This window comes from Sciurus vulgaris (assembly GCF_902686455.1).
Source record: "Sciurus vulgaris genome assembly, chromosome: 8".
Classification (NCBI taxonomy): domain Eukaryota; kingdom Metazoa; phylum Chordata; class Mammalia; order Rodentia; family Sciuridae; genus Sciurus; species Sciurus vulgaris.
In genome coordinates this window covers 107,926,689-107,954,122 of record NC_136468.1, presented here as the reverse complement: position 1 = coordinate 107,954,122, position 27,434 = coordinate 107,926,689, and the positions used below count along the sequence as shown (strand labels likewise).

Sequence of the window (27,434 nt, the reverse complement as noted above, 5' to 3'; positions counted from 1 at the left end):
TTTATACATACCACATTTTCTTTATCCATTAAGGTTGTGTCTTTTGAGGTTCAAATGTAATTAAAGAGTTTTTCTCAAGCTGAATTGATTATATAGGAATTCATTTCCATCTTCTACCTCCCCAAACTGGCCCTTCTTCCTTTATTTCCTATAAGTAGGGTACTGTCATGGTTTAGGTATGAGGTATCCCCCAAAAGCTCATGTGTAAGACAATGTAAAAATTTTCAGAGGTGACATGATTAGATCATGAGATGCATAACATAATGAGGGATTAATCCACTGATATGAATTTCACTGGGCAGTAAATGTAGACAGGTAGGATGTGAGTGGAGGAAGTAGATCACAGGGGGTGTGCCTTGGGGGTTTAGATTTCATCCCTGATAAGCACAATGCTTGTGTGCTCGCTCTCTCTCTCTCTCTCTCTCTCTCTCTCTCTCTCTCTCTCTCTCTCTCTCTCTCTCTCTCTCTCTCTCTCTTCCTCTCTGTCTTCCTGGTTGCCATGCCCCGAACTGCTTTCCGCTGCCGAGCCCTTCCACTATGATTTCCACTATGATGTTCTGCATAAACTCAAGCCCAGACTTTGGAATTGGCCAACCATGGACTGAACCTCTGAAATTGTAAACCAAATAAACTTTTCCTTCTTTAAGTTATTTTTGTCCTTGAGTCACAGAGATGCGAAGTTAAATAAAACAATACCCATTCACCCCAGATTGCCCAGGACAGCCTTGGTTTTTACCTTCTTTTCTTAAATAAACAATAACCTCTTTCTTTCTCTCGTGCTTCACAGGTCTATGTATGGAAGCCTTGATCTTTCCATACAACCGATCTCTCCATCTGTTTCACACTAATTCCTAGTTTCTCTGGATTCTGTGCCTTCATCCAGCATCCCAGGTCACACCCAGGAGGATGTCAGACCCCAGCAGCTCCCACCCATTATCTCACCTCTGCAATTGCCTCCTCCTCTGAGTCACAGGACTCTTCCTCAAAAAGAGAGATGGCCAGAAAGGGAAATCTGCCCAAAGGCTCAGGATTGCTTTTAAAAACTTTCACAACCACTGCCTGCCTCCACTCCCTAGAATGTCCCTCCCATCTACTCAGTCTGTCCACACCTTCTGCAGGGGCTTTTTCTCCCAAACCTACCTTCCTTTCATGGCTCTGCCTCAGGAACCTACTCCTCCTACCCCCCCCTGACATGGCCCTCCCACTCCCTGGCTGTGCAGATCCATGTGAGCTCAGCTCCCTGCATGACGGTCCACTGCAGGACCTCTGCTATCATGTGCAGTCAGTACCCAGCACATGACTTGGCACCTTCTAGATGCTTGGACATTACAGAAAATAAAATGCACTTTTTATGAGCAATAAATAGTGAAAAAAAATTAGTTCTGACAAATGATTGCTTGTATCTCAAAAGTCATTTTTAAAAACAATTTGGGCATAGATAAAACCAATCCAAACAGCTGTACACTATGAAATTTCAACCATATGAGATTCTGGAAGAGGCAAAATTATTAAGACAGTGAAAAGATCAGGGGTTACCGGAGATCAGGAGGAAAGAAAATATAAATAGGTGAAGAACAGAGGATTTTGAGGGGACAGTTAAATGATTCCGTATTAGATGAGGATGGTGAACACAGGTCATGTAGATTTGTTCAAATCCAAGGAACATACAACACCCAGAGTAAACTCTATTAGCTTCAGGGTGACAATCATGTGTCACTGTAGATTCAATTGTAACAAACATGCCACTCTGATAAGGGCTGTTAACCATGGGGGAGGGGTGCCATGTATGTAGGGTAGGGAGTATACTGGATTTTTTCTGTACTCCCTGCTCAATTTTCAAATCTACCCCCAAATTAAAATTCATTAATTAAAAGGTGGTTTCGAACACATGCAATGCAAAGTTCTTGTGCTTTCCAGAAACATCCAACCCTGATGCCTTATTTATCTTTTCTCATTAAACATATTTCACACTTTTTAAGACACTCCTTTTTATTGCAGAAAATGTAAAAAGTGTCTCTTAAGTAACCTCTTATTAAAATGTGGAATAAGGAAGTAAATTGTTGTCAAACATCCCAGCATTTATCTTTGAGTATAAATGGACCCTCTGCCTCAGGAAAACACATGAAATATGTAGGAATTATGCTGTTCAAATCTAAGAGCAGGAGAATGCACCATGAGAAGGCTCTCACATGTGGCATTAGATGAACTCTGTGGGCCTGTGTTTCCTCCAGGTGAGATGAGGAAGTGGCCTCCAAGGCACACTCGCCTGGCATTCCACAGGTTAGATCAGGGCTGGTGTGGTTAGGAGAAGGCATGCCAGGCTGCCTGGCCATCTGGCCCCTTTCTGACCCTGGATCCCACAATGTCATACAACCCACCCTAAAGGAATCACTGCAAGGAAATGTGACCAGAGTCTTTTTTTTTTTTTTTTTTTTTGTAAACAAATGGGATACATGTTGTTTCTCTGTTTGTACATGGCGTAAAGGCATACCATTTGTGTAATCATAAATTTACATAGGGTAATGTTGTTTGATTCATTCTGTTATTTTTTCCCTTCCCCCCACCCCTCCCACCCCTCTTTTCCCTCTATACAGTCCTTCCTTCCTCCATTCTTGCCCCCCCCAACCCTAACTCTAACCCTAACACTAACCCCTCCCTCCTCCCATTATGTGTCCTCATCCACTTATTAGCGATATCATTCGACCTTTGGTTTTTTGAGATTGGCTTATCTCACTTAGCATGATATTCTCCAATTTCATCCATTTGCCTGCAAATGCCATAATTTTATCATTCTTTATGGCTGAGTAATATTACATTGTATATATATACCACAGTTTCTTTATCCATTCATCAATTGAAGGACATCTACGTTGGTTCCACATCTGGCTATAGTGAATTGAGCAGCTATGAACATTGATGTGGCTGTATCTCTGTAGTATGCTGATTTTAAGTCCTTTGGGGATAGGCCAAGGAGTGGGATAGCTAGTCCAAATGGTGGTTCCATTCCAAGTTTTCTAAGGAATCTCCACACTGCTTTCCAGAGTGGCTGAACTAATTTGCAGCCCCACAAGCAATGTATGAGTGTACCTTTCTCTCCACATCCTCGCCAACACCTGTTGTTGCTTATATTCTTGATAATGGCCATTCTAATTGGGGTGAAATGGAATCTTAGGGTGGTTTTGATTTGCATTTCTCTTATTACTAGAGATGTTGAACATTTTTTCCATATGATTGTTGATTGCTTGTAGATCTTCTTCTGTGAAGTGTCTGTTCATTTCCTTAGCCCATTTGTGACCAGAGTCTTGATACCAGTAAGAGCCAAGCCCAGTCTGGGTCCTCCCACCTCCCAGAATGCTCTCTTCCTCTGCCTCACTTTGCTTCTTCAAAGTGCCAGCTCCAGTTCATTCTAATTGCTCTTGTGCCTCTTCTTGACTTGAGGACACATTCAGACCCCATGGCTGGCTTCCCAGATCTGCCAACCTTCTTACAACCCTTCATACTTCTCCCTCAAGTCTTATGGACCTCCATGGTTCTCCTCAGCTTGAGCGGGCCTCCAAAACCCTGGGCAACTGACCCATAATCTCTGAGCCACAATTAGACAGTTTGTGAAACTAGAAGGTTAAGGTAGGTGCCCATGGAGGTTTCTCCTGTTTTCATGAGCTTAGCAGGCTCTCATGCAATCATTACTGACATATTTAAAGCCACAAGTAGGAGAAAAATGACAACTTCCTTTGTGGAGTCACTGAATCAATTCTGAGACATGCCAAAAAATAAATGACTTAATTTTCATAATGATAGCAACAGATCTGACTGCTAGTCCCTTTGTGTGAAAGAAGAGCCATCTGCCTATTTTGGTCCATTAAGCTCTATGTCATATTCATTGGTCGGCCCTTCTCCCTTCTTTAAATCTGTCACTGCCTTCCTATGCTACAGAATGGAGTGGCAGTTTAATAGAGAAGGTGAGGTGGCAGTTTAAATGACAGTCAAGCTTGGGTTTCCTCGAAATTAAATTGTAAAAACTATAGATTAACTTTCTGTTCTTAACATCATTTTAAGTACGCTATTATTAATTTAGCAGCTGTAATCCAGAATGGCAAAATAAATACAAATTCAGATACCAAAAAATGTTTAATTCATTTAAAATCCATTAATTTATCTGACTGTGAAATGTCAAAAATAATTATATCTTCAAATATGACTGAATTCAATATGCCAGAGAAGAATCCAAGAATCAGGAAGACATTTGATTTAAATTTTACCCAAGCATGGTCCCACATGCTGAAATTATTTATTGGCCATCCTAACAAGTAATTAGGTAGGTGATGCTTTGTCTCTGACAATATTTTCAATGTTCATAATATCTTCCAAATTAGAAATAAGAACTATACAAAATTTATAATGTATATTATAACTAAGGACGATGTATATATACTTTTTTGTATAAAGGCTATACAAAATCCCCCACTGTCAGGCAATTGGGTTTTCCTTGACCTCAACCATGTCCCACTTTCTCCCTCCAGTTCTCTCTTTTTTATATTCCTTGTCTCACAATATTAATTGATTCTTTGATTCAGTGCAATATCTGTATTGGTTAAAAAAAAAAAAAGGTGAGTAAGCAATAAGAACTAATCCTGTCCCTAAACTATCAATTTGCACCTGTGAACAAGTTCTTTGTACATTGGAGAGTGGTCTCCTGATGGCACGTAGGAGACCCAACCTCAGCCTGCACAGTAACCTAAGAAGGAGAACCAGCATGCATGAGGCACCTGCCCTGAGCAAGGGCCCACTGGGGTCACTTGTGTTCACTGCCACTTTTTATTTAATCCTCACAATTCTCTTTGAAATAGATACCAGCGTTTTGTTCAAGGCTGAAACAGACTTAGCGGCTTGTTCTGAGTTGTTCAGACAGCAGGAGGCACTGAACTCAGCCTGTCAGATCTCAGAGCCCCTTCTCCTTCATTGCATGCTTCCCATGACATCACTTACTGCAAGAGTCAGTGTGACTCTGTGCCTGGGGACACCTGGGACAATGAAGGAAGTCTTGCCAGACATGATGCCGTATCCAGATCAGCAATCCCTCGCTGATATGGCAGGTTTACTGGTCAGGGGCCCATACACAGGCCTCAACCCTGTAGGCCATGGTGCCTGGCATAGGGTGGCACTCCCTCACTCATCCACCCAGTCCTCCCAAACACATCACTCCAGTGTCTACCGTATTTATGTCAGCATTCTTCCTAGGTCCTGGGGGGACCCTAAGGTGGCCATGCAGGCATACCTCTCTAGCACTCAGGTGCCCACCCCGGGATGAGCTGTCGAAGGGTTCATCCTCACCTCCATCCCTCACTCTCACCTACATTGCCCTATTTTTCTTCCTAGCAGTCACAGTACCTGAATTTATCCTGCTTTTTGAATTTGTTTTTAAAACAGAATTTGGCATTCAGGTTCCTACCGAAGACTCACTTCTCCATTCTACTCCAAGGTACATGCTGTTCCACATACCTGGCTCCCAGTTTCAGCCACCCACACCCAACAGTGAGTCCACTCTGGGGCCAGGGGCTCTTCCTATCTCATGGAGGACTTTGCCCTCCCTGGGTAAGCCAAACCCTTTTCTCTATGATGTCTCTGAGTCCCACAGTCTGCTCAATTGTGCAAAATGGTCCCAGAGCATACAGACAGCCCGTCCACTGTCTTCTATGATTGAACATTCCCCTTTGAACAGATTGCTTACTTAGGAATACCTGTGAACCAACAGATGAGCACATGAGGGCCCCTGGCATTTAGTCACTCATTCATCCATTTAACAAGCATTAGATATTGGCATCTTGTGCTCTATTTTTCATATGCCAAATTTATAACTGTTAGGTGCAACCCTTATGATCAGGAAAGAGACATTCAGAACAGCACACAGTGGTCAGGGCCATAATTGGGAAGACAAGCCCCGAGACGGTAATCCAGGTAAGGCCACCTGACACCAGGGTAGGTCAAGGAAAGCTTCCCAGAAGAAATAATAATCTAAAAATAATAGAACAACAGAATAAAATGGTAATCTAAATAAAAGCAATAGTCTAATAATAAATCAGAAAAAGTAAGAGAGTGAGAGTATGAACTTAAATGAACTGAGGTGGAGGGGGGAGGTGGAGGTATAAGGTCAGTCATGGTGGAGCTTCCAGGGGAAGAGGTTAAGGACTGCTCAGTCCTCCTCTCACTCTTCTCTGGTCTGATCAGACCCGCCTTCTGCTCCCCCATTTCTCTTCCTTGACCCCCCTCTTCATCTATCTCACCAGTCTCTCAGAGTCTTTGTTAACTCAGAGTTAACTCAGAGACCCCAGCTGCCTCCTAAGAGGACTCTGAGCAGCCATGTCTGGGAAACTGTGGCCAGAGGAAGGCATCGGCATGCGTGTTCAAGGAGAATTACTTATACATCAGTGGTTCATTCCATAGACTCAGGTATGAACTACAACCTAATGCCTACACATTGAAGATAGCCCTAAAATAATAGAATTACCCTACAAGGCAGCTCATAGTAATTACTCTCCATCAATGGTAGCATTTAAGGAAAATGTGTAGCTAAGAATGTATCAGGTATGACCTTAGTTTATAAATTAATTTATTTACAATATAACTATTTATGATTGCTAGGTGCTATGTTGAATATTTTGGAGATACAAGATTTAATAAGAAACTGGTCCTGCTCTCAGTGAGGCTACAGACTACTGCAGGAAAGGAGGTATCAGAAACGAAAACATAAGCAGTAAGTGCCAGGGCTGGAGGAAATTCAGGTCACTACATGGACCCCTCAGCACACTGAGGGATTGCATTGCCCATGTCAGGCACTGCAGACACACAGCTGTTATGGCATAGTTGCAGCCTCAGGAAAGAAGACTTTAGAAGGGTGGATAGATGTAAGCAATAAGAGCATGAAGACTTGCCTTTGATAAACATCTCCTTAAAGATCTTGCCAGCAATGTGGGGAAAAAAGTATACTCATACATTGCTGGTGGGGTTGCAAATTAGTGCAGCCACTCTGGAAAGCAGTATGGAGATTCCTCGGAAAGCTTGGAATGGAACCACCATTTGACTCAGCTATCCCACTCCTTGGCCTATACCCAAAGGACTTAAAATCAGCATACTACAGAGATACAGCCACATTAATGTTCATAGCTGCTCAATTCACCATAGCCAGATTGTGGAACCAACGTAGATGTCCTTCAATTGATGAATGGATAAAGAAACTGTGGTATACATATACAAGGGAATATTACTTCACCATAAAGAATGACAAAATTATGGCATTTGCAGGCAAATGGATGAAATTGGAGAATATCATGCTAAGTGAGATAAGCCAATCTCAATAAACCAAAGGACGAATGATCTCGCTGATAAGCGGATGATGACACAGGGTGGGACAGGTTAGTGTTAGGGTTATGGTTAGGTTTAGGGTTAGGGTTAGGGAGGGTGGCAAGAATGGAGGAAGGAAGGACTGTATAGAGGGAAAAGAGGGGTGGGAGAGGAAAAAATAACAGAATGAATCAAACAACATTACCCTATGTAAATTTATGATTATACAAATGGTATGCCTTCACTCCATGTACAAAGAGAGAAACAACATGTATCCCATTTGTTTACAATAAAAAAAAATGTTAAAAAAAAAAAAAAAAAAAAAAAAAAAAAAATCTTTCCAGCTAAGGAGGCAAAGGGCCATCCTTCTGAACAAGATGCCCCCAGATCTAGGACACAGAGCACAATTGGAGTTGAGGTCAAAGAGACAGGGAAGCACACTCCATGAGCAAAGACACAGAAACCAGAAAGCCCCACACAGTATTAGGAAGGGGTTGTCCAACTTAGCTGGAGCACACAGTCTGACAAGGTTGGAGAGGCTGAACCAGACCCCTCTGGGTCTCAGGTCTCACAGTCCAGGCTAAGAAGGTTGTGCTTTGTTCTAAAAGAAATTCCTGGGAAATCTGTGTACCTCTCTGACAACTCAGCTCTCAAAACTGACACAGGGCAATTATCAAGCACTTCTTACATAAGCAGCCCACCTGCAAAGATGATAAGCACATGCAAAACTACCATCTTCACTTTCTGCAGCATCTTGATGGCTTCAGAGGGCTTCTCCAGCTGCTGGAAAACTTGACACATATCTACAACACTTAGGAGGGAAAAAAAGAGAATGGCATTTAAGGATAAAAATCTGCAACCCACAAGTACTGTTACCATGTAGTAGGCTAGGCCATAACACAGGTAAGAATTGTCCCCTCTGCTCAATCATAGATATTGTACAAGAAAAGCTCAGCTAACGTAATTTAGACCTCCAGAAAACTGTTTTCTATTTGTTTGATTCTCTTGAAATGCAAAGGTAAGTGACTAAAGGACATCAAGACATGATAGCAGCCTCTGTGACAACATGGGTGAATCTAAAGCACATTTATGTTAAGTGAGGAAAGTCAGGGACAGAAAGACATATATCACATGTTGTCATTCATATGTAGAGTATAAAAATGTTGACCTCATGAAGTTAAGAGCAGAATAGGTCCCAGAGGCTGGAGAGAGAAGGCGCATGGATGTGGAGAGGATGTTCCATGGGCCCAGTGCTAGTTAGAGAGGAGTAAGGAGGTCTGGTGTTCCATGGCACAGCAGGATGACTCCAGATAATAATAATGCATTGTATATCTCCAAATAGCTAGAAGAGAGGATTGTGAATGTTCTTGCCACAAAGAAATGGTAAGTGACTGAGGGGATAGATATGCTAATTACTCTGATTTGATCATTATAGAATATGTACAGATATTGAAATATCACATTGTCCAGCATCAGTATGTTCAACTAATATACATCAATCAAAAAATAAAATAATGCATTACAAAAACATGATGGTATGTAGAGCTCTGGTGTAAGTTCCCTCCCTGGAGAACTGAGAAAACTGAGACAAAAGCTGAGATGGAGGAGAACAGGGTGGCCAGGACCACCTCCAGCTCAAAAGAAAATTCCAAGCCAACGCTAAAGTCAAACACAACACAATTTTGGATCTGAAGCAAAGAGGAAAAGTCTGAAAGCCAGCATTCAAATTTTGAGGTAATGATAGTTCTTGTACCCAAGGGACACCTATTTCATTAACTAAGGACATCCTTTCAAGCTATAAAAATTTATTGGATTTGAGACACAGGTTTAAAGCAACAGAACTAACAGAAAATAACTCAGTAGGTCTGATGAGTTCAGACTGCATTTCTAATCTCCAGGTGGGGCTGAAACAAAGGCAGACACATGCAGGGACCAAGAACCCTTTGAAAAGTCTTGTCATGCCCAGGAAGCATGGATATAGAAAGTGGAGTCCCTCTGGGGCTCTGCACACCAATAGGAGCAAACTGCCCCACCTAAGGCAGCAGACTGCTTCCAGAGCACAGCAGCTAATAGGACCGGAGCTCTTAAGAACAGGTTTCCTACCACGGGATATGGGGAGAAAAAAAAAAAAAAAAGAACAGGTTTCCTTTGACCCAACATTTAGGAGTGAAAGGGCGTAGAGGTGATGAATCATTTAGAGTTAGATTGAATCTAAAGAAAGCCGAAGCCAACAGCTGCCTGGAACTTTCCTGTGGTTGGTTAAAACTACAACTTCAATGTTCTGTGTGAAGTGGGTGAATTTACATTCTCGGCTAAATATCCAATAGTAGGACCCTTGTTTTCCAGAGTGTGTGCACAGAGAAAAATTGTTAATGTGCCAAGTGAACAGAATACAATGATTTTGCTTTTGAAAATAATTTACTTTTGAAAAACTCTCGAGGGAATCCAAATCATCTGAATGCCAAATAATAAGCCAAATAATGAAAATGAAAGACTGGACTCAAATCACTCCATTGTAGAAGCCAACTTCAGAGCATTATAAAAGTCAAAGGTCACGTACCCTGATTCACCGTTATTCCTGCAAGGCTACTGAAGTAGGAAAAACATGAAGTGAATGAGGTGTTTGATTACCTTTCATCGGTCAGCAACACTTTTTGCCAGTATTCAATCAATACAAATAATCTTCTCAGGTATTTCTTGAAATACGATAATGGTTTGAAACCATAAGGAAAATTCATCATATCATCCTGGGACCAGTCTTCTTTTGCCAACATGCCATTCTTTCCAATGGTTGCATTAAGAAAAATCTCCAAAATTGGATGAAACACAGTGCTTATGGAATTTTCCCACTGGGAGTTGTTAGGGAGGAACCCGTTCCTTGAGAGAGCTGTTCTACTTAACATAAACTGGGTTGCTTTTTCAAGTTGATGATGGGTTATGTTCTCAATCAAAGATGTGTTGAAAGATAAACCTTTACTTAAATAATCTCCATACTCACTTTCAGTTCCACTGGAGGCCTGTTCTATGGTTTTCAAAAGGTTATTGGGATGCTGAAAAAATGTCAACAACAGATTTAAAACCTCCCAGTTATCCTTCTTCAAGCTATTCCAAAGAGTTTCTAAGGTAAGATTAATTGTCATTTTCAAGTAAGTTCCTATTTCTGTGCTGCTTTCTGTTAACATTTTATCCAAAAAACGAATCCCTTCATGAATCCTTTCCTACTTTGTATCTTGAGGGCTAGAATTTGGATTAAACTATAAAAAGTCCATTTGGTTGGTAATGTTATTTATAGGAACTAAGCAATCCAGAATTTCTTCCCATAAATTGATAGAATCCCTAGAAAATATTTGAGACACATTACTAAATGCCACCATAAGATGCTCCAAAACTCCTAAATCGATTTTCATAGAAGTTAAAAATTCAGCTATTTCTTCCAAAATATCAGAAAAGTCCTTGGATTGGTTCACATATGAGAGTATGATAGATGACATACTGAAAATATCAGAGTCTTGTGAAATATTAGGTTTGACCCCAATCATCCCAAAGGCCAAGTCAAGAAATGGCAGTAATGAATCATTTATCTTTTCAAATATAAAATGATCTACCTTTTTCAAAGTAGTTATTTCCTTCACAAGATTTTGAACCCTTTGGTGCATGATGGAATAGAGAGTATCAAAGAATTTCATGGTGTCTTGGTACTGGAGATTAAATGAATGTCAAAAACCATAGCCATCTGTCCTGCAACTTTCTTGGCTAGCTTGAGAAGTTTCACAGTGGAGTCCACTAATATGGCAAGATCTCTCAGCTCAGCACTGTTGCTCAACAGCATGGTCAGAGTTCTAGACATTTCTAAAAGAGGTTCTGGGACATGACTATTTTCAGAAGCTCTAGAAATAACACCAAGTAACCTCTTAGTAATTTCTAATGTTTCTCTGTTTCTTAGAAGAAATGAGTTGTGTATAAAGGAGAACAAATCAGTTAGGTTAGATAATATAACTTCTTGGAGTGTAGGATATAAGGTGTGGAAGTCCTTACTGAGAGAATTTAAAAGAGTATCCATAAGATTTGCTATCTCTGTGGAACTTTCTCTCACAAGATGAAGAACTGACCCGAGATTTTGATTAAGTTTGAAGAGCTCCTCAGGACTATTTATATGGAAAAGCAACTGACTCACCACTGTAAGGAAGTCCAAATTATCTTCAGACTTATTTTTTATTGAGGTTTCCCTTACAAAGGCATGCAATAAATCTTTTATGAATCCCAGTCCTTGATGGTTATCAAAATAAAGTTCTCCATTGTCTAATATAAATGAGATTTTGATTAAATGATATATAGTCTCCTTTAAACTTGAGAAAAAATCCATCAATCTGTCTTCATTCTTTGAGGTAAGAAATTGATCCAATTTCAGAACTTCTAGAATTTTATCTTTTAGAAAAAAACTTAAAAAAAATTCATTTTTAATATACTAGCAATGAAATGATTTAAATATATAGTGGCTTTTTTTTATTTGGTTTATAATAGCATCATGGAAGGATAATATTGAGTGAAATATGCTAAAATAATTCCATATCACAATTAATATTTTTGTTGTCAAATAATGAAAAGAGTGAAGGGATTTCATGGAGAATTTTATTACAATTCATTGAAACTAACAATTTAAAAGGCCACTTATTTTTGTATTTAGAAAAGAGGCAAGATGATTACAAGGTGGTTCTGAAAAAGTGGAAAGCCTATTTATATTTTTTCGAATTTAAAAAAAATAATAGCAGATCATTTGAAAACTCTGATGGTTTTGTGATCCATCAACTTGACTTAGCAGAACAATAGGCCCACAATGCCCTTTTTTGTTTGTCTCTGGCTTAGTGGTCTGCGAGGAAGAGTGCCTCCAGAGAGTTGACGGGTATATGGAAGTCAGAGGCCATTTTTATAGCATAAATATGCCTCCTATCAGCTATTCAATCCAACACTAATGTAGCGTTGGGAAACAGATTTTGCAGATGTGATTCAAGTCCCTAATCAGCTAATTTCATGGTAACCAGAAGAGACATCGTTCGTCCTAGGTGGGCCTGACATAATCAGTTAGAAGGTCGTAAAAGACAACATGGGTCTCGCCTGACCTAAAAACTCCAACTGCAGCTGGGTAGGCAACTGGTCTCCCTTGCGCCTGAGTCTTCCTTCTTGACTACCACCTGGGACCAAAAGTTTCATCTCATGCCTCTGGTGTTCCTGCTGACTATGATAGTCCCCTCCTGACAGCCTTCCCTATGGATTTGGGACTTACTCAGCCAGTGTGTGAAGTTACATAAGCCTATTCTTTCAATTCAATCTTTGCTGGTGCCATAGTTGAGTCCTGACTGAAACAAGATGAAATAAACTGGAATTTCCCTCCAGTATTTTTACTGATAACCTTCAAAGAGATTTTTTAAAATATATGAATAAAAATAATGTGACTATTGATTTTAGTGTTTCCAAATGCAAACATCACACTAGATGAATTAGAATAAAAATATCTAAACCCTTCATATGTGATTTAGACAGTTAATACAGCAATTCAAATTATGACCATTCAACATGTGAATATTCATCCATAAAAACTAATTTTTCAGTTCATATAAAATAATTGTTTTCAGTATCTAAAAAATAGAAGAAAAATAATATATAACTATTTACCACAGGCTAGGTCTGAATGCTTACTATTTAAGTAGCAATAATCAAAATTATTTTACTTTGATATTTTGATAAAATTGTCATGAAGACACATTCACTTTAATTGTCATTCAAAATTTTTTAGGTACAACTGCTGTTTATTGGCATTTCTGTACTTCAGAAAAGAAAGTGGTTTGAGATATATTGCAATCAAATGAACTATATACAAAGAAAAAATACACTCACCTCATCTCTGCAATAGCATCTTTGTGGAAGTCTTTTAGCAGAAGAGATATTTTGTTCTCAGAATTTCCCTTTAGTAAAAGGGAGAAGAATATTCTCAAAAACTGTTCTTTGAAATCCCCTGTGCTCCTTGGAGGGAGAATAGTTTTCCCACCATTGTCTGATGGCATGTGATTCAAGGTGAGGTTAATGATATTCATTTTTTGAAGGTCATCATCACTTAAATTTGGGACCACTTCTTGAGCTCTCTCAGCTAAGTTATTGATGAAATTAATCAGAATGCTTTCAAAAAGCAACTGAACAACTGAGAAATTGGTTAGTTGCTCTTGATTTAGCAGATGAGTAAGAAAGTCAACATTGAAATTGCCTTCTCTTGAAATGCTTTTCAGAAATTCCAAATAATTACCATAATTAGTCATATCTTTAGTTAAATTATCAGTTGAACTCTCACTGGTCACAGGAACAAATAATGTTCGTATCAATTTGGAGTAATCTTTGTTTTCAATTTCGTGAAACCATTTTTCTGTGGTCAACAGAAAATCTTCAATAATTTCTAATGTTCTCAATACTGATGAATCCAAGCTTTCCAGAAAGTGGGAAAGTTGTAAAACTAAGCTTTGAAGAGTCACTGAATTTATACTTTGGATTTCCTTCTTAATTATAGAGAACCAGTGCCTGATACTAAAGTCATGGGTTAGGTCTTTCATGGTTTGTTTAAAGTCAAGCCATAGTCCCCCAAGGTTGTAAATAGTGTCACTATTTTTAATAAAACTTGTTAGTGCTTCTAAACTACTTTCCATGAGACTTGCATTCAGAAGAATCATTAGGGGAGAGAGTAAATAAGCACTGTTATTTTCTAGGCTCCAATCCCCAGCAATTAACTTGATCATCCTTTCCAAATTTAAGGAAATATTATTTTGGACAAATTTCTCTGTGCCTTCAGTAATGTTAAGAATCTTATTTAAACCAGTCAGTTTTTCAAAAATGTTTTCTCCAGAAGTAGCTTTTGTAAAATTGACATTTTTTAGGTTTTCTATGATTTGCAAAGCAATTTGCTTTATTGGACCACCAGGACAATGTTCAGCAATGCTGTCACTACTTTGATTTTCAGAAAGAGGAATAAAAGGTAACACCTTATGCCAAAATTCTTGCACAGTTTTCACTAGTGAGGTTTCAGCATGGAAGACTTCAGACAGTGCTAGAAGGATGGAATTCCAGTCCGCTAATTGATGAATTACGCAAATAACTTGCCTATGCATTTCCCTTTGTGAACTTTCATTTGAACATTGTGAATCTTCACCTGGGGGAGACAGGTGGAGATGGTCAAGTATTATGGCCACTTGGTGATAAAAGGAAGAAGACATAAGCCCATGGACTTTACAGGCTTCCAATTCTGGATTCTGCTGAAATCCAGAAGTTGTATGATTCCAGCACCAAACCACAGGAAGGCAGGTTAAAACCTCTGAGACAACAGCTGGTTGGTCTGATATTAATGTAACTATATCCAGAAGAGCTTTTATCACAACAGCAAAGTCCTCCTTGGTCATGTTTGAAATGCTTATGCCATGAAGGAGTGTAAAGTTATAGACATCTTTGAGGGCCTGTGTGATGTTTTTATCAGTCACTCTCTGCAGGAGACTCACAACATGAGGAAGAGCATAGTACACATCCACCACTGCATTCACATCATCCTTAGGAAACAGACGGGAGAGCCTAAGCAGATGATTGACATTCCAAGCATGGGAACTGTCTACAAATTTCTCCATCAAGTCGACAAGCAAGTTGACCCCTGAATTGCCCCTATCTAATCTACTGAGATTCTTGAAGAAATCCACCAGGCTTTCACTAATGTGTTCAAGCTGATCTACTACAAGGTCTATGTCTGCTTTCTTGAGAGTACGCATGAGAGAAGCCACCTTCTTTAAAACTTGAGCACGACTTGTATTTTGTGGGATATCGTGAGAAACAGTGGGCATTAAGGAGTTGAACACATCCCTCATCCACTGAATACCAAGATCCACAGCTTTCATTAGTTCATGTGAAATTGTTTCTGGTGAGTTTTGAAGATCATGAGATAAACTGAAAGCAAGGTAATTAGCTAAATGATAAATTGAATTGCCTAAACTCTTTATATCATTTTCCTTTGGACTGGTAGCAAATATACTAAAATAGTTTTCAGTTTTAGAAGAGGAATTATTTTCTAGGATATTAGAGAAAATATCTTTTACAAGTTTCTGAATTTCCTTCCCCAGTGCTATTAAATGTAGCCAAAGATTTTGAAACTGGTTAGGAATGTCATGTGACATTTCTGTAGGTCTTAGAACTAATTCATTAAAATATTTCCAATTGGATTGGGAGAGAAAATCAAAGTCTCTTGTTAAGTTGTTTACAATCATCCTTACTTGATTTGTGGAACCATTCAAAACAGCTAATGAAATCTCAAATTTTGGTACTTCCTCTTTTTCAAAGACTGTAGTAAGTACAATATTTAGAAAGTCAGTTATATCTTTCAAGTAAATATTTACACAATTTATATTTGACTCACCCAAAGAACAAAGGGGTTTCTTTATATTTAGCAGCCAAGTTACCATTTTCAATGTAGAGTTCATTTTGTTGTTCATATCTTTGAAACTCCCCAAAACACTGTCCAGATGGCCTTGTGAAAAACTTGAATTATACATCACATGTAGACGATTGATGGCATCTATCCATGCCATGCATCCTCTCAGTCTACTAACTGTGTTCTCAGAGAATAATGTGGAATATAACACATCCAGAATACGTACTGTCTGCTGTGAGATATTTACATGAAATAAGCCTTCTTCTAAAATCAACTTTGTTACATTTTGGAAAACATCAGCACAGGACAATAAATCTTGATCATGGGACACATTTCTAAGAAATAATATTGTTTCTCTTAGCTTGGTGATGATGCTTTGAAATTTGTTATCTCCATGATCTGTGAGATTATTTAAAAGAAAATGATTTATCAAATCTGCACTACTATCCATATATTCTGAGGTCTGGCTTAACTCAATGAAAACCTCAAGCAGAGAATATAAAAACTCCCTGCTTGTGTTTGTGTTCAATGGAAGTGTCTCTAGCTGGTGCAGGGTAGTTTCCATGGTGAAAAGGGATTTCTCTACTTGGTCCAAGTTAAGTGATTTTATTGCAACTAATGCATCACCTAATGCTACCCATAGATCCCTGAGATCCATCAAGTCATGCCAATCCTGCAAATCATCAGTTTGAGTCACATTTTTAAACAAATTTAATATGAGTCTAACTGCATGATGAGTGGGAAAGACTCCCTGGCAGCCTTTAGAAATTTTCACATCCTTTTCCAATTCATCCAAAAGCTGAGTGAGTCCAACATGAAGAGAAGTGAAGATATTCAGGTCAAACTTAAATATTTGAGATATGCTTCCCCAGATTTCAGTCCACATTTGAAGCCATGAAACAGTGCAGTGAACGGCCAAAAACTCATTCAACACGCTGACATTTGCTGAGAGGTTTGAAAAAATTTGTGACCATGGAAGATTAAATGAAGATCCCTTGTCTGTTAAATAATTCATAGAGGAAATGATTTCATTATCCAAAACAAAGCATTCATTACCCAACAGGGTTTCTACTGAACCATTGAGGAGATGACTGACATATTGAAATAAAGACATGCGAAAATCTTCATCTGCTATGAGCAGCTGTTTCAGGCCTGTCAAGGTAGAATGGATCATTTCCAATTCTTGGCCCTCTATAGACATCAGGGATTGAGCTTGAAGCTCCAAAAAGTTAAAAACTGAAAACAACTGCTGACAATAAGATACTTGAGAAATTCCCCCAAGAATCCCTGCAGTCTCAGATAAAAATTCAAATGCTTTCCTGATGTTTTGAAAATTAAATTGCTTTATGATGTCCAGAATATATCTTGAGATTTGGGTAAGGTACATTAGCAGAGAATCTCTACTCCGCACACTCAAGAATTTATAAATATATCGGTAAAAGGAAGAATAAATTTGCAGAAATAAAGCCGAATCCTTGTCTTTGAAGACATTTAGGTATATGTGTGTCAAAATGGTATCAACTTCCTGTTTTTGAGGTTCAGAAAGGGCTGAGAAAAGATCAGATGCATTCTTTACAAAATAGACTGTGTCCAGAGCTTCTGAGACTTGATCATGCCTCAGTAATCCAAATTCATAGAGACCATTCATCACAGTTTCACTTAAATGTACAAAATCCATGTTCACTGCTGGTGATTTTGACCAATTTGAATGGAATAACTGGGAAATGTTTATGCTTTTACTAAAAATTTTCTCATTTTCTGGAACAGAAAAATTTAAAAGTGAAGAAAAGTTTTCCAAGTTAGCTTTTTCTCCTTTATAAATGCCATAAAGCCATAATTCTAGAAGTTTGGGGTTAATTTCAAGAAGTATTAATTCCATGAATCTCAAAATATTTGTAGACTGGCTCCTCATCCAGTGACTTCCAACAGTTTGTAGTTTTTCAATCACCTCTTTCCCAAATTCTAAAAGCTCCTGAGCTTCAGCAGCAGGTGGGTCTCTCTCTAAACTCTGAAAGTGATTTATCCACAAAACACTTTTATTCAGAACTTCCTTGGTGAGAGATGAGTTGTGGAATTTGGGAACCCTGAATGAGTTGAAAGGATTAGGTAGTAATAATTTCTCCCAAAATTCCACAAATGATAAAAGAAAGTTCATCTGTTCATCCTCAGAGGCATGAAACTTCTTTTCCATCACCAGAAGGTGCTTTGTGCAGTTTAAGGCACTACAACATTAATAGAGTTGTTTTAGTATCAGAAAGAAAAAAATAATTCAACATATCAAATTTCTAAGATGCTAATCACTTAAAGTAAAGCTAAATGAAATATTTACTAGACAATACATTTCCTAGTAGACATTAAAACTAATGTGAGCATTTGAAAGTGTTTTAGAATTCCACAACACAGTTACATATCATTAGATTTAAATGTTGTCTACAATCAAAAAGACTGCATGCTTAATTTTTTTCTCCTGTGAATTCATATGTAAAGATATTCATTATTAAAGATAAGATTGCTGTTTATTCCAGAAGAATCTTAGGATTCATTTTCACATTTCATCTCAAAATGTCTTGGACTATCAAGGTAGTCCAAATAATGAGATGCATCAGAAATGGTGCATGTATGATTTAAAGAAAACAACTGGGATTCCTTTTCCCAGGAGGCAATTCCAATGTTCTTTTATGTTAGATGGGGTACTTTCTCTCCAGGTGTTTATTTTTAAAATACAAAGAGTTCAGATTGCTCACTGTCAGGCGCCTATCATCCGCCATTTGCCTGCCTCTCACCTGTCCATCGCCTGCCTTACACTTATTCATCACCCAACGCACGAGGTCCACCCCCGATCACCAACAACAGTCAGCAAACTCATCGCCGACCGCCAGTGGAGCAACGGCCTGGAAGTTCACTGTCACAGTACCTGCAGGTTTGATCACTCGTGGCTGCCGCCATTTTGAGACAATAGCTAGGCCCTGTAGGACCCCTGGCCGGACTGACTGAGCCCCGTCTCCAGGATCCCTTCAGCCCGACCGATCACTCCCTGCCTCTGGGGCCCTCACATCCACTGTCTGCTCCCTGCTGCCAGGACCCCCAGACCAACTGACTGCACCCAATCACCAGGACCCCAGACTGACTGACTGCACCCGGCCTCCAGGATCCCGCAACCACATCAAACACACCCAACCTCTGGGACCCCTGCCTGACCAACCACACCCCACCTCCAGGACCTCCAGCTGACCACATCCACACCCTGAGCTGCAGCTCCCAATTTGCAAACACATTTGGAAGCCAGAGCAGCCATCTTGGATAAGCCTGGAAGCTGTAGCTCCGATCTTTAGGTAGGGCAAATCCCATCCTGAGACGCCTGCTGGAGACTTAAAGCTCATTGTCAGGTACCTCTCATGCATCAGGCTACTGAAGACTGGGAGGTTTCACTACTATATGACTGTTATACTGTAGATTTTCTTTTTTCTCCTTATTGAAAAAATTTGAGTTTTTATTTCTTTACTTTTCTTACTCTCTTTTCCTTTTGTTTACCTGTTCCCTCAGAGTCTCTTTCTCCCTTTTTTGCATCCTAAAATCCAATTTCTTTTGATTACACTCTCACCCTTTCTATTATCTAGAACTTCTGTATATTCTTTTCTTATTCCATTAACAGCTACATTCTACATCCCTCTGCATCCTCTTTGTCCTCCATTAGAAACTGCAGAACTTATTGCAAATCTGTTTGTTTTACTGAGATAATATTTTAACTCATTCTGTTTATTATGACAATTTTGTTACTGTCCTCATAGGGGCTATTTGGTCTAGGATTGCATAGTGTCTGAATTGGGCACTGCTAATATTGATCTCCCCTTAAAGAAAAGTTTTGGAAACCTATAGGGCCACTATAAGCCTATAGGGGGAAATCTGCAATACCCCAGATCTGCACTGCTAGAGGGGAAGATACATGAACAACATGAAAAAACAAGGGAAGAAAATGATCCAAACAAATCTAGATTCTATAGTAATAGAACCCAATGACAGTATGGTAGAAGAAATGTCAGAAAAGGACTTCAGATTATACATGATTAAGATGATTCGTGAAGCAAAGGATGAGATAAGAGAAATGCAGGCAATGAATGATAATACCAATAAGCTGAAAGAGCACCTGCAGGAAGCAGAAGATCATTTCAACAAAGAGACAGAGATTCTCAAAAAAAACAAAACAAAAAAAAAAAAAACCAAACAGAAATCCTTGAAATGAAGGAAAAAAAAAAAAAAAAAAAATAAAAAACTCAATGGAAAGCATCACCAACAGACTAGATCACTTGGAAGACAGAACCTCAGAAAATGAAGGCAAAATAATTTTTTTTATTTCTTTTTTATTTTTTATTTTTATTTTTATTTTTTTTTATTGTAAACAAATGGGATACATGTTGTTTCTCTGTTTGTACATGGCGTAAAGGCATACCAGTTGTGTAATCATAAATTTACATAGAGTAATGTTGTTTGATTCATTCTGTTATTTTTTCCCTTCCCCCCACCCCTCCCACCCCTCTTTACCCTCTATACAGTATTTCCTTCCTCCATACTTGCCACCCTCCCTAACCCTAACTCTAACCCTAACACTAACCCTTCCCTCCCCCACATTATGTGTCATCCTCCACTTATTAGCGATATCATTCGTCCTTTGGCTTTTTGAGATTGGCTTATCTCACTTAGCATGATATTCTCCAATTTCATCCATTTGCCTGCAAATGCCATAATTTTATCATTCTTTATGGCTGAGTAATATTCCATTGTATATATATACCACAGTTTCTTTATCCACTCATCAATTGAAGGGCATCTAGGTTGGTTCCACAGTCTGGCTATGGTGAATTGAGCAGCTGTGAACATTGATGTGGCTGTGTCTCTGTAGTATGCTGATTTTAAGTCCTTTGGGTATAGGCCAAGGAGTGGGATAGCTGGGTCAAATGGCGGGTCCATTCCAAGTTTTCTAAGGAATCTCCACACTGCTTTCCAGAGTGGCTGCACTAATTTGCAGCCCCACCAGCAATGTATGAGTGTACCCTTCTCCCCACATCCTCGCCAACACCTGTTGTTGCTCGTATTCTTGATAATCGCCATTCTAATTGGGGTGAGATGGAATCTTAGGGTGGTTTTGATTTCCATTTCTCTTATTACTAGAGATGTTGAACATTTTTCCATATGTTTGTTGATGGCTTGTAGATCTTCTTCTGTGAAGTGTCTATTCATTTCAAGGCAAAATATTTAATCTTGAAAATAAAGTCACCCAAACAGAGAAGATGGTAAGAAATCACGAACAGAATCTCTAAGAACTATGGGACATCATGAAAAGACCAAATTTGAGAATTATTGGGATTGAGGAAGGCACAGAGAAACCAACCAAAGGAATGAACAACCTATTCAATAAAATAATATCAGAAAATTTCCCAACCTGAAGAATGAAATGGAAAATCAAATACAGCAGGCTTACAGAACACCAAATGCACAAAATCACAACAGATCCACACCAAGACACATTATAATGAAAATGTCTAACATTCAAAATAAAGATAGGATTTTGAAGGCCACGAGAGAAAAGCATCAGATTACATATAGGGGGAAAACAATACGGATAGCAGCAGACTTCTCAACCCAGACTCTAAAAGCTAGAAGGGCCTGGACCAACATATTTCAAGCTCTGAAAGAACATGCTTGCCAACCAAGAATCCTATATCCAGAAAAACTAACCTTCAGATTTGAAGATGAAATAAAATCCTTCCATGATAAGCAAAAGTTAAAAAAATTTACAAATAGAAAGCCTTCGCTACAGAATGTTCTCAACAAAATATTCCATGAGGAGGAAATGAAAAAAAAAAAAACAATGTCATTCAGCAAAGGGAGGAACTACCTTAGAGAAAAATCACTCAAAGGAGAAACCAAGCCAAATTAAAAACCAAAAATAAGCCCAAATGACAGGGAATACAAGTCATATCTCAATAATAACCGTGAACATTAATGGCCTAAACTCATCAATCAAAAGACATAGACTGGCAGAATGGATTAAAAAGAAAGACCCAACAATATGCTGCCTGCAAGAGACTCATCTCATAGAAAAAGACATCCACAGACTAAAGGTGAAAGGATGGGAAAAAACCTACCACGCACATGAACTCAGTAAAAAAGCAGGGGTTTCCATCCTTATATCAAATAAAGTGGACTTCAAGCCAAAGTTAGTCAGAGGGGATAAAGAAGGACATTTCATACTGCTTAAGGGAACCATAAATCAGGAAGACATAATGATAGTAAATATCTATGCCCCAAACAATGGTGCATCCCTGTACATCAAATAAATCCTTCTCAATTTCAGGAATCGAATAGACCACAACACAATAATTCTGGGAGACTTTAATGCACCACTGTCACCACTAGATAGATCTTCCAAAGAAGATCTATCTAGAATATTCCATCCATCAACGAGTGGATTCACTTTCTTCTCAGCAGCACATGGAACCTTCTCAAAGACCATATGTTATGCCACAAAGCAGCCCTTAGGAAAAGCAAAAAAATAGAGATACTGCCTTGTGTTCTATCAGATCATAATGGACTGAGAGTAGAAATCAATGACAAAATAAAAAAACAGAAATTACTCCAACACATGGAGACTAAATAATATGCTATTGAATGAAACATGGATAACAGAAAACATCAGGGAGGAGATTAAAAAATTCTTAGAGGTCAATGAGAATGACGATACAACTTATCAAAATCTCTGGGACACTGTGAAAGAGGTACTAAGAGGAAAATTCATTGCGTGGAGCACATTCCAGAAAAGAATGAAAAGTCAACAACTAAATGACCTAACATTACAGATCAAAGTCCTAGAAAAAGAAGAACAGAATAACAGCAAAAGTAGTAGAAGATAGGAAATCATTAAAATCAGAGCTGAAATCAATGAAATTGAAACAAAAGAAACAATTCAAAAACTTGACAATAACAAAAAGTTGGTTCTTTGAGAAAATAAACAAAATAGACAAACCCTTAGCCACACTAACAAAGAGAAGGAGAGAGAAAACTCAAATTACTAAAATTCATGATGAAAAAGGAAATATTACGACAGACACCACTGAGATACAGAACATAATGAGAAGCTACTTCAAAAATCTGTATTCCAACAAAATAGAAACTACCGAAGATATTGAAAAATTTCTAGAAACATATACTCCTCCCAAACTGAACCAGGAGGACATACATAATTTAAACAGATCAATATCAAGCAATGAAATAGAAGCCATTAAAAACCTACCATCCAAGAAAAGCCCAGGACCAGATGGATTTTCAGCCAAGTTCTACAAGACCTTCAAAGAAGAACTCATTCCAATACTTCTCAAAGTTTTCCAAGAAATAGAAAAGGAGAGTACCCCTACCAAACTCATTCTATGAAGCTAATATCACCCTCATACCCAAACCAAGAAAAGAAACATCAAGGAAAGAAAATTTTAGACCAATATCCTTGATGAATATAGATGCAAAGATCCTTAACAAAATATTGGCAAACTGTATCCAAAAACATATTAAGAAAATCGTGTATCACGATCAAGTGGGGTTCATCCCTGGAATGCAAGGATGGTTTAACATCCGTAAATCAATAAACGTAATCCATCATGTCAATAGACTTAAGGATAAGAATCATATGGTTAATTCAATTGACGCAGAAATAGTGTTTGACAAAATACATGCTCAAAACACTAGAAAAAATAGGGATAGTAGGAACATACCTGAACATTGTAAAGGCCATTTATGCTAAACCCATGGCCAACATCATTCTTAATGGAGAAAAACTGAAACCATTCCCTTTAAAAACGGGAACAAGACAGGGATATCCTCTTTCACCACTTCTATTCAACATTGTCCTCGAAAATCAAGCCAGAGCAATTAGACAGACTAAAGAAATTAAAGGAATACAAATAGGAAAAGAGGAACTTAAGCTGTCACTATTTGCTGATGACATGACTCTATATTTAGAGGATCCAAAAAACTCCTCCAGAAATCTTCTAGACCTCATCAATGAATTCAGCAAAATAGCAGGATATAAAATCAACATGCATAAATCTAAAGCATTTTTATATGCAAATGATGAAGCAGCTGAAAGGGAAATGAGGAAAACAACTCCATTTGCAATAGCCTCAAGAAAAACAAAATACTTGGGAATCAATCTAACCAAAGAGGTAAAAGAGCTCTACAATGGAAACTACAAAACATTGAAGAAAGAAACTGAGGAAGACCTTAGAAGATGGAAAGATCTCCCATGTTCTTGGATAGGCAGAATTAATATTATCAAAATGGCCATACTACCAAAAGTGCTATACAGATTCAATGCAATTCCAATTAAAATCCCAATGATTTTTTCCCTTCCCCCCACCCCACCCACCCCTCTTTTTCCTCTATACAGTCATTCCTTCCTCCATTCTTACCACCCTCCTTATCCCAAACCCTAAACCAAACCCTAACCCTAACGCTAACCCCTCCCACCCCCCATTATATGTACAAAAGAGAAACAACATGTATCCCATTTGTTTACGATAAAAAAAGAGATGAAAAAAATCCCAATGATGTACCTTACAGAAGTAGAGCAAGCAATCATGAAATTCATCAATCAAAAAAAATCCCAATGATGTACCTTACAGAAGTAGAGCAAGCAATCATGAAATTCATTTGGAAAAATAAGAAACCCAGAATAGCTAGAGCAATCCTTAGCAGGAAGAATGAAAGAGGGGGTATCACAATACCAGATCTTCAACTCTACTACAAAGCAATAGTAACAAAAACAGCATGGTATTGGCACCAAAATAGACAGGTAGATCAATGGTACAGAATAGAGGACAGGGACACAAACCCAAATAAATACAATTTTCTCATACTAGACAAAGGGGCCAAAAATATGCAATGGAGAAAAGATAGCCTCTTCCACAAATGGTGCTGGGAAAACTGGAAATCCATATGCAACAGAATGAAACTAAACCCCTATCTCTCACCCTGCACAAAAATCAACTCACAATGGATCAAGGACCTTGAAATCAGACCAGAGACCCTGCATCTTATAGAAGAAAAAGTAGGTGCGAATCTTCAACTTGTTGGCTTAGGATCAGACTTCCTTAACAGGACTCCCATAGCACAAGAAATAAAAGCAAGAATCAATAACTGGGATAGATTCAAACCAAATAGCTTTCTCTCAGCAAAGGAAACTCTCAGTAATGTGAAGAGAGAGCCTACAGAGTGGGAGAATATCTTTGCCACTCATATTTCAGATAGAGCACTAATTTCCAGAATCTATAAAGAACTCAAAAAACTCTACACAAAGAATACAAATAACCCAATCAACAAATGGGCTAAGGAAATGAACAGACACTTCACAGAAGAAGATCTACAAGCCATCAACAAACATATGAAAAAAGGTTCACCATCTTTAGTAATAAGAGAAATGCAAATCAAAACTACACTCAGATTCCATCTCACCCCAATTAGAATGGCGATTATCAAGAATACAAGCAACAATAGGTGTTGTAGAGAAAGTGGGGAAAAAGGTACACTCATACATTGCTGGTGGGGCTGCAAATTAGTGCAGCCGCTCTGGAAAGCAGTGTGGAGATTCCTTAGAAAACATGGAATGGACCCACCATTTGACCCAGCAATCCCACTCCTTGGCCTATACCCAAAGGACTTAAAATCAGCATGCTACAGAGATACAGTCACATCAATGTTCATAGCTGCTCAACTCACCATAGCCAGATTGTGGAACAAACCTAGATGTCCTTCAATTGATGAATGGATGAAGAAACTGTGGTATATATATATATATATATATATATATATATATATATATATATATATATAATGGAATATTACTCAGCTATAAAGAATAATAAAATTATGGCATTTGCAGGCAAATGGATGAAATTGGAGAATATCATGCTATGTGAGATCAGCCAATCTCAGAAAACCAAAGGATGAGTGACCTCGCTGATAAGCAGATGATGACCCATAATGGGGGGTGGGAAGGGGGCAAGAATGGAGGAAGGAGGGACTGTATAGAGGAAAAAGAGGGGTGGGAGAGGTGGGGGAGGAGGAAAAAATAACAGAATGAATCAAACATCATTACCCTATGTAAATGTATGATTACACAAATGGTACACTGTTACTCCATGTACAAACAAAAACAACATGTATCCCATTTGTTTACAATAAAAATAAATTTTAAAAAATACAACGAGTTCTTGGGTTGGGATTATGACTCAGTGGTAGAGCACTTGCCTAGCATGTGGGTTCAATCCTCAGTTCCACATAAAAATAAATAAAAAGTATTTAAAACAATGCAAAGGGTTCTCAAAAGAGCAACTCAGAGGTTGTGAGATGTCCACTCTTGCAGAACTAACTTATAACTCAGACGTCAGAGTCACTTTGGAAATCCTTGGTGTTTCAGATATCAGATTGTTCAGACTTTAGAAAGGTTATATGATAAGGGAATTAGATGTGTCTACACGGCATGGACTCAGGCAGCCCTGACACCCTGTTGATACTTGTGTAGTGATCCCTGTAAAGGATCTCACCATGTGGGGGTCATCAAACCTGAAACAGCTGCACATGGCTTAGGTGATGTCCCTGCTGTGTGTGCTATGATGCCAGCCATAAGAACAGCTTTTATTGCCAGACTTCAAATGAGTCCAGAATTATGGATAAAGAATTTCAGCCTTTACTGGCTATTAATGTCTACAAGGGTGATTCCTCTCTAACTTCTTTAACACTCCATGCTCTGGCATAGGGTATATAGAAAAGACCAAATACAGGAATGTTATTGTCCTCTCTAATAACTGAGATCAGAACACTAAATAGCTAGTGCATTATATATGTGTGTATATATGTATGTATGCATATACATATGTGCATATACATGCTTAATACATATACAGGTGTGCATACACATATATACACACATATATATACATATGCATGTGTATACACATATATACATACACGTATATATGTATACACCAAATTGTGGTGTCAATTATTGTTTGTAAAATAGAGTGGTTATATTGAAACAATTCTTGGAAAAATTCCCCATCGGGAAAAAAATGTTCCACTCTTAGGAATTCAATATAAAAGTAGCCTAAGCCCAGCCCTCCACAGACATATACTATGTAAAAATAACTACTGTGCAAGTCATTATGAATTACTAGAGAAAACAAAAATATATTTGAAATGAGAACTGGGAGGTTTATGGAGTATTGATAGTAGTAGAAGTAACAACTGAAGTAGAAGTCAGTACCAGTTTGTTCATATCACTTCACAGTTTATGAAACACTTTCACAAGTATCCTCTTAGTTCATTCCCACAATAGCCTTTCGAAGTACACATCATAATTTCTATTTCACAGAAAAAAAAATTTTAATTTTTTAAAATTTAATCATACTGTTAGTACATGGCATGAACAGGACATGGCCCAAATTTTCTTATTTTTAATTCATTTTTGTGTGTAGTGGTGCTGGCAATCAAACACCAAGGCCTTATGCATGATAGGCAAGTACTCTACCAATGAGTTACACCCCTGTCCTTGAATTTAGCTTTAACATTAATTGTACTTAATTTATAATGTTTTTACATTCAT

General features: G+C 38.3%; 1 protein-coding gene across 1 annotated transcript in view; it reads right to left on the bottom strand.

The window, feature by feature from the left end:
- ABCA13 (ATP binding cassette subfamily A member 13) overlaps positions 1-27,434 on the bottom strand; it is a gene marked incomplete at its 5' end in the record, with an annotated part of 484,952 nt that overhangs the window by 374,879 nt on the left and 82,639 nt on the right. Inside the window, 6 exon segments of the mRNA XM_079150399.1 lie at positions 8,040-8,149; positions 9,970-10,556; positions 10,560-10,592; positions 10,596-11,032; positions 11,035-11,777; positions 13,231-18,009. Coding sequence (XP_079006525.1) covers positions 8,040-8,149; positions 9,970-10,556; positions 10,560-10,592; positions 10,596-11,032; positions 11,035-11,777; positions 13,231-18,009 — 6,689 coding nt within the window.